Source organism: Ranitomeya imitator, chromosome 4, assembly GCF_032444005.1.
Source record: "Ranitomeya imitator isolate aRanImi1 chromosome 4, aRanImi1.pri, whole genome shotgun sequence".
Lineage (NCBI taxonomy): Eukaryota > Metazoa > Chordata > Amphibia > Anura > Dendrobatidae > Ranitomeya > Ranitomeya imitator.
The window spans coordinates 202,727,262-202,744,753 of NC_091285.1; the positions used below are offsets into that span (position 1 = coordinate 202,727,262).

The window sequence follows — 17,492 nt, forward strand, 5'->3', positions numbered from 1 at the left end:
ATTGTCGTCCTTTTCCTCAGAACCCTCCTAGCGAATTGAATGAACCGAGGGAATGAGATATGAAGTGCGCAAGCTCTCTGTTGAAGAACCACGAGCTTGACTCGAGAGAGAAAAAACCATCCTGCGGGGCAGGATCATCCTGAAAAAAGGATCTGCTGAACTGGGAAAGAGGAAAAGAAACTTGTCTAAGTTTAGCTGCTAGCCCAGAGAAAGGGTATTGCAAGAGATATAGACGACTCAGCGTAGTCCTAGAAGAGCAGCTACAAAGTCGACCAAAAAGAGCAGGACGACCATGCTTCTATGATGCAAGAAGTACACGACAACCGACATGACCCTTGCGACCACACTGGTGTGGTAGCCAGGCCGGAGGACAAGGTCGTGACTAGAAAATGCTGTTCGCAAATGGAAAGGAAGAAATTTACTTTCACTGGGGATAGAACCCATGTTTCCCCCATCAGCTGACCTTGAAGAGATTGTTGTAGCGGGGAGAAATAGGCATGTGAGGGTAAGACTCCCGAATGACTAAGGATGCCAGAAAAGTCCACCTCTTTCTGATGAAGTAATGGCTGAGCGGAGAAACTCCATCGGAAAAAGGGGAGGACCTTGACAAAGGTTGTTAGAAGTTTGAAGTCCAGGAATGGTGACACTTTACATTCCCTCCATTTTTGGAACCAAGATCCCTAGATCTAGACTATCCTGGACAATGCTTCCACTGCTGGTTGGGTCTGTAGAGGAGATACGATCCCTGCTAGTCTCCCGCTCAGAAAATTAGATTGGCCAGCTATACTGTTGAAACAAAGTAGCTAAGGTCTCTGACCAGGAGACCATGGTCAAGCCACCCATGTGGTGGCTAAGGAAGGGAAAAGCGCTGAACCCGAAACCACAAGACGGAACGAGCTAGGTTTGCTATCCGACCGTCTGTGGTAATTTTAAAAAAAAATGATACATCGGGCAGGAATACCAGTAGGTATACCACAAGAAATACAACCCGGATAGTCTGCCAAGAGACAGAATACGGGACTGCGACCAGCAGGTCTCTAGCCATCGACGTGCAGAGTAGAAAAAAAGGAACCCTCAATCCACCGTCCTCTTAACAGGGGCGTGGAGAGGAATCGTCCGCTTTCTTGCATCATGCGCTAAATAGCGATGATACAAAGGGAGGGGTGCTTGGACGCCAAAAATGTGTGCCTCCGTACCTCCTCAGAGTAGAAGTCCCCGAGTGGACAGGGCAGATGTCTGGCAATAGCCTAAATGCAGAAGAGGATACACGGAGGTGACAATCCATATGCTCGTCTGTTGAAAGTGTGGGCGGAAATCGGAGCCCCTTAACCCCTTAGTGACCGAGCCAAATTTTTGAAATCTGAACAGTGTCACTTTATGTGGTAATAACTCTGCAATGCTTCAACAAATCCCAGTGATTTTGAGATTGTTTTTTCGTGACACATTATACTTTATGATAATGGTAAATTTAGTTCAAAATTTTTTGTGTTTATTTATAAAAAATATAAAAAATTTGAGAAAAATGTTAAAAAATTAGCAATTTTCTGAATTTGAATGATTATCCCTTTAATCCAGATAGTCATACAACAGCAAACCATTAATAAATAACATTTCCCACATGTCTGCTCTACATCAGCACCATTTGTAAAATGTTATTTTATTTTGTTAGCATTTTAGGAGGTTTAAAAATGTAGCAGCAATTTTTCATTTTTTCAAAGAAATTTACCACATTTATTTTTTTAGGGACTTATCCATCTTTGAAGTGACTTTAGGGGTCCCATATATTGGGAAACCCCCAAACGTGATACCATTTTAAAAACAGCACACCCCGACATATTGAAAACTGCAGTCAGGTAGTTTATTAACCCTTCAGGTGCTTTACAGGAATTAATGCAAAGTGGCATGACAGAAATTAAAATGTGTATTTTTACCACCTAAATGTTGCTAACTTCTAAACAGATTACTACAGCCGTCAGACTCTAAGGCCGCTATTTGGTCATGAACTGCCATCGCAAACATCAGGACCACAAAATCATGATCTGAGGGCACCAATTGGGATAAAGAAGAAGCCCCCACACTCTGTTAACCATTTATAATGATGTAATCACTATTGACAGCAGCATCTAAGGGGTTAAACAGATTTAGAAGGTGCAAACACTGATCGTGGCTGATACAGCAAGTTGTCAGCTATAGTGTACAACCAACAGATGCTGGATTGTCATCTGTATGGGGAGGCTATTCTCTTATATCTCAGGTCAGTTAAAAGACGTATTGGCGGTCATTAAGGGGTTAAAGGACCCGTTACCATAAAAATCCGACCCGGTATGGCATCCAGCTTAGAGGCTTCTGTCCAGTGCATCGCCCGTCCCACTGTTGATGATATAAAGAGAGAGAGAGAGAGAGTCCCTCTTTCTCAGAGGCTCTGGCAAATCAAGGCAATATCCGATCCATATTTCGCATTGTTCTCAACCAAACATGGGGGAGAGATCAGGAAAAGAAAACTTCCGTTTTGTAGAACCTGTACGTTATTCAAGGATACTTGCGGCCCCTGCTAGCCGGCGACTCCTAATGTAGAAGAGGGAGCATGTTGAGTGCTCCAGAGTTCAGTTAGGGAGACCAGTTTAGGATTGCTGATGTGCTCTTAGGGCCAGTCAATACTGGTCACGCGCCTTTAAGACCAGGGAATACTGGTCCTGTGCCTTTAAGAGGAGGACATACTATTCATGTGCGTCATGTGCCATCAAGAACCAAGGCCTGCTGGTCATGTGCCTTTAAGAAACAGGACGTACTTGACATGCACCTTTAAGTCCAAGACATACTGGTCATGAGCCCTTAAAACCAGGGCCTACTGGTCATTTGCGTATAAGACCAGGGCATACTGGACATGTGCCTTTAAGACCAGGGCATACTGGTCATGTGCCTTTAAGACCAGGGCATACTGGTCATGTGTTTATAAGACCAGAGCATACTGGACATGTGCCTTTAAGTCCAGGGTATAATGGTCACGTGTCTCTAAGAACAGGGCATACTGGTCGAGTACCTTTAAAAGCAGGAGAGTAGAAGTCCCCGTGTACTGGTCACCTTTAAAAACCACGGCATGCTGGACAAACGCCTTAAGACCAGGGCATACTGGTCATGTGCCTTTAAGACCAGAGCATACTGGTCATGAGCGTACTGGTCATGGGAGATTAAGACCAGGGCATACTGGTCCCTAGCGTTTAAGACCGAAGAGTACTGGTCACGTGCCTTTAAGACCAGGGCATACTGGTCATGAGTCATTAAGACCAGGAAATACTGGTAACGTGTTTTGAAGGCCAGGGCATACTAGTCACGTACCTTTAAGACCAGGGCATGCTGGTCACGTGCCCTTAAGGCCAGGGCATACTTGTCATGTGTGGTCGTGTGCCTTTAAGACCGGGAATGCTGGTCATGCTCCTTTAAGACCAGGAATGCTGGACAAGACCGGGGCATCTTTTAAAAGGATAATGCCAGAGATGGAATCCCAGGAGGGGAACTAGGTACTCTGGGAGGAGCCGGGATAGGCGCAGCGAAGGCTCCTGAGCTCAATTGATTAAGCACTATGAGAAAGGGTGACCGGCTCTGCTGGTAATGTGCCCCTTTTACACTAGGGAACTCTTAAGACCAGGGAATCTGGTGAAGGGTTTATGAGAAAAACCATGGAAAAAGACTGGGGATGCACCTATAAGCCCAGCGACTACTGGGCATGAGACAAGCCCAGCGGCTACTGGGCATGAGACTTAAAGACCAGGGGACCTGAGACCCAGAGAATGCGGGTCCCAAGTATTTAAAACCGTGATGTTAGTGCCTTTATGCTGCCGGACGTGCGGATTTGCGGGGGAGGGGAGCGATTCACCTTACCGGGATTCTGAGTCCCCCGTCTGGAATAGCGCTGACCTCAGCGCTGAAAACCGCCGGCAGCAGCCCCTTCCAGAAGAACTAGGGGCCGGAAACTCCGCAGCCCCTTCCTGAGGTCAGGGAGAAGATGGCCGCCGAGATCTCGTCCTGCCCGAGAAGCGCCAGAATAGGGGGGCGGAGCCGCTAGAGTAAAGCCGGCAGGGGGCGGGGCTTCCCGGAATGCGGCCTAAACAGGGCCGAAGCCGGGGACTAAATTTATAGAGTTGGCCGGCGCGCACCCGCGGACTGCAGGGAAAGGGACCGCGAAGTTCTGTGGGGACCCTGCCGCTATGGAGCCCACCTATGACCGCCAAAAAAGTCAATTATTAACGTGCACTTACCCCGTACAGGTAGGAGCTGTGCCCGGGAAGATAGGACGGTGTAGGGTTGGGGAGCCTCCATCCACCATACCTGCAGAAGAGGGGTGGAGAGGAACCGTCTGCCTCCTTCCATCATCCGCTTTTTCAGTGGTGATGCAGTGGGGGCTGCTCGGACGCCACGTTGGAAGGTGCCTCTGTACAGCCGAGGGTAAGACCTGGTGGACAGGGCTGAATGTCCGGCAATAGGCCTGGCTGCAGAGGAGGATACTGAAGGTGAAACTCCAGTGCTCGTCTGATAAGGGAGGGGGGAGATCGGTGCCCATGAAGAGGCCCGTCGCCCCTAAAATCAGCTCAGGCAGTGGCTTCCCACGTCGCAGGAGAGGATACGGAGAGGTGAAACTCCCGTGCTCGCCTGTTGTTGGTTCGGGGGAGATCGGACCATGAAAGAATCCGTCGCCCCCTTCGTCCGTTGTAAAAGGTAAAAAGGTAAAATCTTTGGGTCTGAATAGCAGACCCGTCCGTGTGCCTCCTACGGACACTAAGCAAGAACTGGTTAGCTGGGGGCCAGCAGGAGGGTGTATACTGCAGGGGAGGAGATCACTTTCTTTGTGTTACTTAGTGTCAGCCTCCTGGTGGCAGCAGCATACACCCACGGTCTGTGTCCCCCAATGAGGTGAAGGAGAAATATTTATTTCTCACTGCCAAATGCAAATAAATTTATATAATTTAAAGAAAGAATATCAAAAAGAAAATCCAGAAAATCAAACTCTCAATGTTAAAATTAACCTACCCGTAAAATTATATACTGTTCATGTCTTCGTCAGTGGGCAAACTATTTCCTTCACACACACACATATATATGTACATATATATATACATACACACATATAAAAAATTCCCCTTATTCCTGGGGAATCATATTGTCAGATCAGTTTTACTAAGTATTGAACATGGTAAATAGAAAACCCCCCCAAAAAACAATTGAGGGACTGCACTTTTCTGCAATTTTCTACACTTGAAATTTTTTTTTCCCGTTTTTCAGTACACTACGTGTCATTCAAAAATGCAAGTCGTCCCACAAAAAAAAAGCCTTCATACAGCTACATGGCTGGAAAAATAAAACAAAAAAAGTTATGGCTCTTGGAAGAAAGGGAGGAAGAAAACAAACTGAAAACCGTCAGGGGTGAAGAGGTTAATATATTAATATGGAAAACTGAATTAAAAACTGCGACTTAAAAAAAAAAATATTACATTTAACAAATACCTAAATCAAATTAGTAATTTTTTGATGACACATTCCCTTTAAAACATTTGTTTCTGCAGGATATTGTCAATCTGTACTTAGGACTTACCTCATAAGCACGGGCATTAGGTCTGCCCTATGCATAGGTTTGACTACAGAGCTTTCTTCTGAAATGCTGAAATGGACAATCTCCCCCTTAAAGTTGTTATCTTCAAGCAACCTTTGCAAGTTTTCTCTGTAACACGTAAAATTATTAATCATTTAATTGTTTAATACATATACTTAGAATGTAACAGAACAACACAACTAACAGTGCGCTTTTCTTTTTTACGAATTTTGAAACCATGTCATAGGGTCAGGGTTGAGAAGTAGAAATCTCTCTAGATAAGGGATTGGTTGGTTATGGATAATTATATGCCAGGGAAAGAGATTTTGGAATAGGACAGAAATGATGATACAATAATACAGTAAGGCTATGTTCACATGTCCAGTGATCATCAGTTAGAACAGATCAAGCACCATTTAGTTGGAAAAAAAAAAAAAAAAGTGGTGCAGACAATTTTTTTGTCCAGCTTTAAAAAAAAAAAAAAAATAATTAAACTAGATCCAATTTTTAACACTGAAGTGTTAGGAAAATGGATCCATTAAATAGCCACTAGTATTGCTTTCATTTGAAAAGGATCTGGCTTTTGGAAAAAAGCTGATGGTTATTTATCGGATTTAAAAGGCCCGGACAAAACCTTTAACTTCATTTTTGTACAAGTTGACAGAAAATGAAACTGAATAATTTTTTTTCTATTGTAGGTGTCTAGTACATAGTTATCTGCTCCATTTACTATTTAAGATTTCAAGCTTCCCAAAATTGATAAAACATATTTGACAATAGTTACTTGTAGGGTAGAATGTGAGGGTGTTTGTAGCTCAGCACACAATCTAAGGCCGATTTTTGGACATTTTGATCTTGATGACACAATAGCTGGAGAGAGAGAAAAAGTGGAAACGTTTTGTAAGTGCATTTCATTAACCTAAAGATATTGGTATTTTTCTTATATTTAAATGACTAACAAGAAGTTCGGCCATATTCGTTGTCACTTAAATTAGCATGCAAATGGAAAGCAACACTGTTACAATAAATATGCCTGGCATATAGGAAATCTGGAGGTCAGTATAAAAAAAAAATAAAATAAAAAATCAAGATCTAATTTGTTAAAGTACCAGTAGAGTTTTGTTTTTTTTTTTCTCAAATTGTCCATTTATAAGCTATCAGTAAAGTATGCTCAGTATCTGAATTACAATATTTACTGGTCGCTGTGCCGTTTCCAGCGCTGCTCTATGCCGCTCTAGGGTCATGTGATTTTAGCGGTTACCATAAGGCTCACCAACATATTCTGGGGCAGAAGTCACTCTTTTAGGGCTCACTCAAACCAACGTATTGATTGGACGAGCGATATCTGATGTTTTATCGGTTAGACCTCGGATCAATGTTATTCAGTGGGGCAGTGCAATCACCAATATTTTTCACAAACAGAATCTGTCAGTGAAAAATATCACAGCATGCTGCAATTTCACTTTGAAATCATATGGCACTCACCCATTCAAGTCTATGGGGGTGTTGAAAACATTGGCCTGCAGTCCGATTTCCAGACTCTCAGAATGGAGAAGATGGAGAATTTTTTCTCCATCTCTTCTCACAATGTGCTACGAATTTCTCATGTGACAGAAGTTGATCACATTATACTCCCACTCTGATCAGAGCGTCATTAACATAAGTGGCCGATTCTCTCGGATAAGAGAATCTACAGCCGTCTCACCGTAGTCTCAATGTAAGTCTAGGAGATTTAGCATGAAGCTCTTAGCTGTACACTAAGAGAGGAACTAGTCCAAAATGCAAGCGGGCAATAAAGAGCTGCGATCATATGGATGCAGGAGAGGACCGGAGCAGAGTTAAGGTACCGTCACACATAGCGACGCTGCAGCGATACCGACAACGATCCGGATCGCTGCAGCGTCGCTGTTTGGTCGCTGGAGAGCTGTCACGCAGACAGCTCTCCAGCGACCAACGATCCCGAGGTCCCCGGTAACCAGGGTAAACATCAGGTAACTAAGCGCAGGGCCGCGCTTAGTAACCCGATGTTTACCCTGGTTACCATCCTAAAAAGTAAAAAAACAAACGCTACATACTTACCTTCCGCTGTCTGTCCTCGGCGCACTGCTTCTCTGGTCTGGCTGTGAGCGCCGGGCAGCCAGAAAGCAGAGCGGTGACGTCACCGCTCTGCATTCCGGCTGACCGACGCTCACAGCCAGAGCAGGAGGAGAGCAGAGCACAGCGCTGGAGGACAGAGAGCGGTAGGTAAGTATGTAGTGTTTGTTATTTTACTTTTAGGATGGTAACCAGGGTAAACATCGGGTTACTAAGCGCGGCCCTGCGCTTAGTTACCCGATGTTTACCCTGGTTACCAGCAAAGACATCGCTGAATCAGTGTCACACACGCCGATTCAGCGATGTCTACGGGGAGTCCAGCGACGAAATAAAGTTCTGGACTTTCTTCCCCGACCAGCGATCTCCCAGCAGGGGCCTGATCGCTGCTGCCTGTCACACTGGACGATATCGCTAGCGAGGACGCTGCAACGTCACGGATCGCTAGCGATATCGTCTAGTGTGACAGTACCTTTAGAAACGGCAGAAGAGGGTGACTAGTGACATACATTACTGATAAGTAAGAGGGGGAAAATAAACAAAAAGCAAGAATGGGACTTGAAAATAATACATTTGTAATATACTATATAACAAAGAGCACCAGTTTACATTGCCTCCTGACAAAGAAGCAAAACGTACGTTGGGGTGGTGGGGACGCCATATAAGCATACTACACATTCATGTAAGTGCCCCTTTGCATTTTACTCTGCCATGCATAAAGTGCAATTTGGAACGCTATATCCTATTATTGTTACCTGCACTACTGGCTTCACTTTACATACTGTAGGTTCTACATGCACTTTACTTTTGCTATTATATATGGTCCTCTGTCCCTGCTTGGTTAGCAGTTTACCTTGTTTATACTATAGTTATATTATTTAAATGTTATATTTATAATGATTTAATTTAAAAAAAAAAGTTTGTTTTTTTCTGGCAATTTTTTTTTTTTAATTTATGATTTAATTATAATATAATAATATTAATAATAATAATAATAATTTTTATTTATATAGCGCCAACATATTCCGCAGCGCTTTACAAATTATAGAGGGGACTTGTACAGACAATAGACATTACAGCATAACAGAAATACAGTTCAAAACAGATACCAGGAGGAATGAGGGCCCTGCTCGCAAGCTTACAGACTATGAGGAAAAGGGGAGACACGAGAGGTGGATGGTAACAATTGCTTTAGTTATTCGGACCGGCCATAGTGTAAGGCTCGGGTGTTCATGTAAAGCTGCATGAACCAGTTAACTGCCTAAGTATGTAGCAGTACAGACACAGAGGGCTATTAACTGCATAAAGTGAATGAGCACATGATGCGAGGAACCTGATTGTTTTTTTTTTTTATAAATAGGCCACACAGGGATCGTTAGGTTAATGCATTGAGGCGGTAGGCCAGTCTGAACAAATGAGTTTTTAGGGTACGCTTAAAACTGTGGGGATTGGGGATTAATCGTATTAACCTAGGTAGTGCATTCAATTGCCTTAAGGGCGCACTAGATAATTACAAGAAATATACAATCACAATATATCAAGAGTTACAGTCAGAGTACAATATAACAACAATAATACAAGGCTTACAGGTAGAAAGCTGGAGGTCAATTTACCAGGTTGAAGGTCGCTTGTGGAAGCCGGGGGCGCGCAGCATTCCGCAGGTCCAAACTTAGTTACCGGGCAGCCCCCAGAAAGCGTGTGCTTGCTCCCCTCTGGCTGGCATACCCTGTTCCTTAAGATATCATCATCATATTCTTCTGTGGAGTGAGGGTCTCCCAGAGACCTTAGCTCTTCTTAAATCTGGCTGAGCCCCCCTGCCTGCAGCTGGGTGGGCTTAGCAATCTCCACCCCCTCTGCCTCCCTGCAAGATTTATTCCAATATCTAATAAATGGGATAACTTCCCTCGCTCTTTGCTTATATATCTCCAATTTTCAGTTGTTTGCCATCATATCTGCATTAGGGTCTTTTTGTAGTTATTTGTAATATACTGTTCATACAAAGTGACTTGAAAAAATATTCTTACCCTGTAAACATCCAAATTTTTTCCAAATTAAGTTCACAATCTTAAATAGATTTTTGGGGGATTTTATGCAACACAAAGAAGTATTTGTGAAGTGTAAAAGAAACGACACATGATTTTCTAATTATTTTAAAAATATAAATATGAAAAGCTTTTAAATATAGTTGACGAGCCCTTTAACCCCTTCATGACCCAGCCTATTTTGACCTTAAAGACCTTGCCGTTTTTTGCAATTCTGACCAGTGTCCCTTTATGAGGTAATAACTCAGGAACGCTTCAATGGATCCTAGCGGTTCTGAGATTGTTTTTTCGTGACATATTGGGCTTCATGTTAGTGGTAAATTTAGGTCAATAAATTATGCGTTTATTTGTGATAAAAACGGAAATTTCGCAATTTTCACATTTTGAATTTTTATTCTGTTAAACCAGAGAGTTGTGTGACACAAAATAGTTAATAAATAACATTTCCCACATGTTTACTTTACATCAGCACAATTTTGGAAACAAAATTTTTTTTTTGCTAGGAAGTTATAACGGTTAAAATTTGACCAGCGATTTCTCATTTTTACAACAAAATTTACAAAACCATTTTTTTAGGGACCACCTCACATTTGAAGTCAGTTTGAGGGGTCTATATGGCTGAAAATACCCAAAAGTGACACCATTCTAAAAACTGCACCCCTCAAGGTACTCAAAACCACATTCCAGAAGTTTATTAACCCTTCAGGTGCTTCACAGCAGCAGAAGCAACATGGAAGGAAAAAATGAACATTTAACTTTTTAGTCACAAAAATTATCTTTTAGCAACAATTTTTTTATTTTCCCAATGGTAAAAGGAGAAAATGAACCACATAAGTTGTTGTCCAATTTGTCCTGAGTACGCTGATACCTCATATGTGGGGGTAAACCACTGTTTGGGCGCACGGCAGGGCTTGGAAGGGAAGGAGCGCCATTTGACTTTTTGAATCAAAAATTGGCTCCACTCTTTAGCGGACACCATGTCACGTTTGGAGAGCCCCCGTGTGCCTAAAAATTGGAGCTCCCCCACAAGTGACCCCATTTTGGAAACTAGACGCCCCAGGGAACTTATCTAGATGCATAGTGAGCACTTTGAAGCCCCAGGTGCTTCACAAATTGATCCGTAAAAATGAAAAAGTACTTTTTTTTCACAAAAAAATTCTTTTAGCCTCAATTTTTTCATTTTCACATGGGCAACAGGATAAAATGGATCCTAAAATTTGTTGGGCAATTTCTCCTGAGTACACTGATACCTCATATGTGGGGGTAAACCACTGTTTGGGCACATGGTAAGGCTCGGAAGGGAAGGAGCACCATTTGACTTTTTGAATGGAAAATTAGCTCCAATTGTTAGCGGACACCATGTCGCGTTTGGAGAGCCCCTGTGTGTCTAAACATTGGAGCTCCCCCACAAGTGACCCCATTTTGGAAACTAGACCCCCCAAGGAACTTATCTAGATGCATATTGAGCACTTTAAACCCCCAGGTGCTTCACAGAAGTTTATAACGCAGAGCCATGAAAATAAAAAATAATTTTTCTTTCCTCAAAAACGATTTTTTAGCCTGGAATTTCCTATTTTGCCAAGGGTAATAGGAGAAATTGGACCTCAAATGTTGTTGTCCAGTTTGTCCTGAGTACGCTGATACCCCATATGTGGGGGTAAACCACTGTTTGGGCTCGGAAGGGAAGGCACGCCATTTGGCTTTTTAAATGGAAAATTAGCTCCAATCATTAGCGGACACCATGTCAGGTTTGGAGAGCCCCTGTGTGCCTAAACATTGGAGATCCCCCAAAAATGACCCCATTTTGGAAACTAGTCCACCAAAGGAACTAATCTAGATGTGTGGTGAGGACTTTGAACCCCCAAGTGCTTCACAGAAGTTTATAACGCAGAGCCATGAAAATTAAAAAAAAAAAATTATTTTCTCAAAAATGATCTTTTAGCCTGCAATTTTTTATTTTCCCAAGGGTATCAGGAGAAATTTGACCCCAAAAGTTGTTGTCCAGTTTCTCCTGAGTACGCTGATACCCCATATGTGGGGGTAAACCACTGTTTGGGCACATGCCGGGGCTCGGAAGTGAAGTAGTGACGTTTTGAAATGCAGACTTTGATGGAATGCTCTGCGGGCGTCACGTTGCGTTTGCAGAGCCCCTGATGTGGCTTAACAGTAGAAACCCCCCACAAGTGACCCCATTTTGGAAACTAGACCCCGAAAGGAACTTATCTAGATGTGTGGTGAGCACTTTGAACCCCCAAGTGCTTCATAGAAGTATATAATGCAGAGCCGTGAAAATAATAAATACGTTTTCTTTCCTCAAAAATAATTATTTAGCCCAGAATTTTTTATTTTCCCAAGGGTTACAGGAGAAATTGGACCCCAAAAGTTGTTGTTCAGTTTCTCCTGAGTACGCTGATACCCCATGTGTGGAGGTAAACCACTGTTTGGGCACACGTCGGGGCTCAGAAGGGAAGTAGTGACTTTTGAAATGCAGACTTTGATGGAATGGTCTGCGGGCGTCACGTTGCGTTTGCAGAGCCCCTGGTGTGCCTAAACAGTAGAAACCCCCCACAAGTGACCCCATTTTAGAAACTAGACCCCCCAAGGAACTTATCTAGATATGTGGTGAGCACTTTGAACCCCCAAGTGCTTCACAGACGTTTACAACGTAGAGCCGTGAAAATAATAAATCATTTTTCTTTCCTCAAAAATGATGTTTTAGCAAGCAATTTTTTATTTTCACAAGGTTATCAGGAGAAATTGGACCCCAGTAATTGTTGCGCAGTTTGTCCTGAGTACACTGATACCCCATATGTGGGGGTAAACCACTGTTTGGGCACACGTCAGGGCTCGGAATTGAGGGAGCACCATTTGACTTTTTGAATACGAGATTGGCTGGAATCAATGGTGGCGCCATGTTGTGTTTGGAGACCCCTGATGTGCCTAAACAGTGGTAACCCCTCAATTCTACCTCCAACACTAACCCCAACACACCCCTAACCCTAATCCCAACTGTAGCCATAACCCTAATCACAACCCTAACCCCAACACACCCCTAACCACAACCCTAACCCCAACACACCCCTAACCCTAACCACAACCCTAATTCCAACTGTAGCCGTAACCCTAATCACAGCCCTAACCCTAACCCCAACACATCCCTAACCCTAATCCCAACTGTAGCCATAACCCTAATCACAGCCCTAACCCTAACCCCAACACACCCCTAACCCTAATCCCAACTGTAGCTATAACCCTAATCACAACCCTAACCACAACACACCCCTAACCACAACCCTAATTCCAACCCTAACCCTAAGGTTATGTGCCCACGTTGCGGATTCGTGTGAGATTTTTCAGCATCATTTTTGAAAAATCCGCGGGTAAAAGGCACTGCGTTTTACCTGCGGATTTTCCGCGGATTTCCAGTGTTTTTTGTGCGGATTTCACCTGCGGATTCCTATTGAGGAACAGGTGTAAAACGCTGCGGAATCCGCACAAAGAATTGACATGCTGCGGAAAATACAACGCAGCGTTTCCGCGCGGTATTTTCCGCACCATGGGCACAGCGGATTTGGTTTCCATATGTTTACATGGTACTGTACACCTGATGGAACACTGCTGCGAATCCGCAGCGGCCAATCCACTGCGGATCCGCAGCCAAATCCGCACCGTGTGCACATGGCCTAATTCTAAAGGTTTGTGCACACGCTGCGGAAAACGCTGCGGATCCGCAGCAGTTTCCCATGAGTTTACAGTTCAATGTAAACCTATGGGAAACAAAAATCGCTGTACACATGCTGCAGAAAAACTGCACGGAAACGCAGCGGTTTACATTCCGCAGCATGTCACTTCTTTGTGCGGATTCCGCAGCGGTTTTACAACTGCTCCAATAGAAAATCGCAGTTGTAAAACCGCAGTGAAATGCGCAGAAAAAACGCGGTAAATCCGCCATAAATCCGCAGCGGTTTAGCACTGCGAATTTATCAAATCCGCAGCGGAAAAATCCGCAGAGGACCAGAATACGTGTGCACATACCGAAACCCAAACCCTAGCCCTACCCCTAACCCTACCCCTAGCCCTAACCCTAACCCTATTCTAACATTAGTGGAAAAAAAAAATTCTTTATTTTTTTTATTGTCCCTACCTATGGGGGTGACAAAGGGGGGGGGGTCATTTATTATTTTTTTTATTTTGATCACTGAGATATAATCTATCCCAGTGATCAAAATGCACTTTGGAACGAATCTGCCGGCCGGCAGATTCGGCGGGCGCACTGCGCATGCGCCCGCCATTTTGGAAGATGGCAGCGCCCGGGGAGAAGACCCCGGCAGGATCGGTAAGTATGATAAAATCGGAGCATGGGGGGGTGAATCGGAGCGCGGGAGGGGTGGAACGGAGCACGGGGGGGGGGGGGGTAGAACAGAGCACGGGGGGGTGGAACGGAGCACGGGGGGGCGGAACGGAGCACGGGGGGTGGATCGGAGTGCAGGGGGGGTGATCGGAGCACGGGGGGGGGGTGATTGAAGCACGGGGGGAGCGGACAAGAGCACGGGGGGGAGCAGAGCACAGGACAGAGGGGAGCCGGAGCAGTGTACCGGACAGATCGGGGGGCTGGGGGGGCAATCGGTGGGGTGGGCTGGGGGCACATAAGTATTTCCAGCCATGGCCGATGATATTGCAGCATCGGCCATGGCTGGATTGTAATATTTCACCCGTTATAATAGGTGAAATATTACAAATCGCTCTGATTGGCTGTTGAAAGTGAAACTGCCAATCAGAGCGATCGTAGCCACGAGGGGGTGAAGCCACCCTCCCTGGGCTAAACAACCACTCCCCCTGTCCCTGCAGATCGGGTGAAATGGGAGTTAACCCTTTCACCCGATCTGCAGGGACGCGATCTTTTCATGACGCCACATAGGCATCATGGGTCGGATTGGCACCGACTTTCATGACGCCTACGTGGCGTCAAAGGTCGGGAAGGGGTTAAGGGAGTAATACATAATACAATTGTTAAGTAACACTGTATGTATGGGCTGAGAAGTTACTTGACGACAGCTGAACTTGGGATCTAAATCATCACAGCAGGAATTACGGTATATAATGTGTGTTACAAGGTACATTCTCTAATGTCAATGAACTAGAAATCACAAGATGGGTAAAGTGCGCAGATGGCATTAACTTTAATAGGCTGTTCTATCTTTACTGACACAAAGTAGCGCGGGCCATAAAATTATATAACTACATGAGTTATAAGAAAACATATGTTGTCATTTACGCTGGTTTAACAGGGATTGACAATGAGTAAACTATGCTATGTCATGTGTGTGAAAAAAAAAAAAATCACAAATTCAGATGCATCTACAGTGGTTTGCGAAAGTATTCACCCCCTTGGCATTTTGCGTGTTTTTGTTACCCCACAATATAGAATTTGACAGGTTTTTTTTGGAGAGTTTTCATCAGTTCCCTTAAAGAACATGTCTACAATGCTAAACATTTGGTTTTCTTTTACGGAGACCCAAACAATTAGGGCAAACTTACTGTAACCTTGAGGGTATGTGCACACGTCAGGATTTCTTGCAGAAATTTCCTGAAGAAAACCGGAAATTTGCTGCAAGAAATCCGGATTTTTTTTTTTTTTGCGTTTTTTTCCCGGTTTTCTTAGCATTTTGCAAGCGTAATTAGCTTGCAGAATGAAAAAGTTTTCCAAGCGATCTGTAGCATCGCTTGGAAAACTGACTGACAGGTTGGTCACACTTGTCAAACATAGTGTTTGACAAGTGTGACCAACTTTTTACTATAGATGCTGCCTATGCCGCATCAATAGTAAAGGATAGAATGTTTAAAAATAATAAAATTAAATTAAAAAAATGGTTATACTCACCCTGCAGACAGCCGATCTCCTCAGCGGCGTCCATTCCTATAGATGGTGTGTGCGCGCGCAGGACCTTCCATGACGTCGCGGTCACATGAGCGGTCACGCGACCAATCACAAGACGGCGACGTCATCGCAGGTCCTTCACACAGAGCATCTATAGGAACGGAAGCGTGCACCGCTGAGAGGCAGGAAGACATCGAAGGTGAGTATATCACTGTTTTTTATTTTAATTCTTTTTTTTTTAAACCAATTATATGGTGCCCAGTCTGTGGAGGAGAGTCTCCTCTCCTCCACCCTGGGTACCAACCGCACATAATCTGCTTACTTCCCGCATGGTGGGCATAGCCCCATGCAGAAAGTAAGCAGATCAATGCATTCCTAGGTGTGCGGAGTCACCGCAATTCCGCAAATTTAATGAACATGTTGCTTTTTTTTCCCGCGGAAAAAAAGGCAACATTTGCACAAGAAATGCGGAATACATTGTAAATAATAGGAGGCATATGTAAGCGTTTTTATCACGTTTTTATAGCGAAAAAACGCGAACAATACTGTACGTGTGCACATGGCCTCAGTGTGCATAACTATTTACCATCTAAAATCAGTACTTTGTAGAGCCTCCTTTTGCAGCAATTACAGCTGCAAGTCACTTTGGAAAAGTCACTGCGCTTTCACCACCTTGCCACTGGGATTTTTGCCCATTTTTCAAGGCAAAACTGCCCCAATTTTCTTCAAGTTAGATGGTTTCCTCTGGTGAACAGTAATCTTCAAGTCGGACCACAGATTCTCAATTGGTTTAAGGTCTAGACTTTGACGAGGCCACGTCAAAACATTAACACCTTTCCCTTTAAACCACTCGAGTGTTGCTTTATCAGTATACTTTGGGTCATTGTCTCGATGGAAGGTGAACCACCATCCCCGTCTCAAATCACTGACACACAAGATTTGGTCAAGAATAACAGGATTTTTGGTTGCTTACCGTAAAATCTGTTTCTCTGAGCCTTCATTGGGGGACACAGGAACCATGGGTGTATGCTGCTGCCACTAGGAGGCTGACACTATGCAAATAAAAAAGTTAGCTCCTCCTCTGCAGTGTACACCCTACCGACAGGAAGTAGGATATTCAGTTAGTGAGAAAGCAGTAGGAGAAGCAACGTGTAAAGGAGAAAGAATATTATAACAATAATAATAAACTTTATATATAGCGCCAACAAATTCCATGGCGCTCCACAGATTAACAGTTTCAAACACTCAAAGAGTGTTCAAAGAACTCAAACGTAAACAGTAAACAAAGCTGTTCAACTTGGGAGGGAGCTGTGTCCCCCAATGAAGGCTCCGAGAAACAGATTTTACGGTAAGCAACCAAAAATCCTGTTTTCTCTATCGCCTTTCATTGGGGGACACAGGAACCATGGGACGTCCCAAAGCAGTCCCTGGGGTGGGAAAAACAGACTTTCATCAGGTCCGAGGACTCACCACTGCCACCTGCAGGATCCTTCTGCCCAGGCTGGCGTCCGCCGAAGCATAGGTATGGACCTTGTAAAGTTCAGCGAAACGTGTGGATGGAAGACCAGGTTGCCGCTTTGCGAAGCCGTCGGTGAAAGCCCTGTGACGTACCGCACAGGAAGCGCCGACTGCCCGGGTAGAGTGAGCCTTTCTCTCTGGAGGGGCACTCTGTTCTTGACCCGGTAAGCTTCCAAAATTGCCGTTCTGATCCAGCAAGCAATAGTCGCCTTGGAATCCTGATCCAGCAAGCAATAGTCGCCTTGGAATCCGGCAGGCGTTCACACGCACCATCAGGGATGGCGAAAAGAGAATCCAGCTTTCGGAAAGCAGCCGTGCTAGCAAGGGAGATCCTCACTGCCCTGACGAGGTCCAGCCTGTTCAACGATTGCTCCAGAGG

General features: G+C 44.3%; 1 protein-coding gene across 1 annotated transcript in view; it reads right to left on the bottom strand.

Annotated features, from left to right (window-relative positions):
- Positions 1 to 17,492, bottom strand: part of UTP20 (UTP20 small subunit processome component) — a 183,391-nt gene that overhangs the window by 91,804 nt on the left and 74,095 nt on the right. The window contains exons 24-25 of the mRNA XM_069764293.1: positions 6,369 to 6,454; positions 5,588 to 5,713 (exon numbers count right to left, since the gene is read on the bottom strand). Coding sequence (XP_069620394.1) covers positions 5,588 to 5,713; positions 6,369 to 6,454 — 212 coding nt within the window. The remainder of the gene's footprint in view (positions 1 to 5,587; positions 5,714 to 6,368; positions 6,455 to 17,492) is intronic.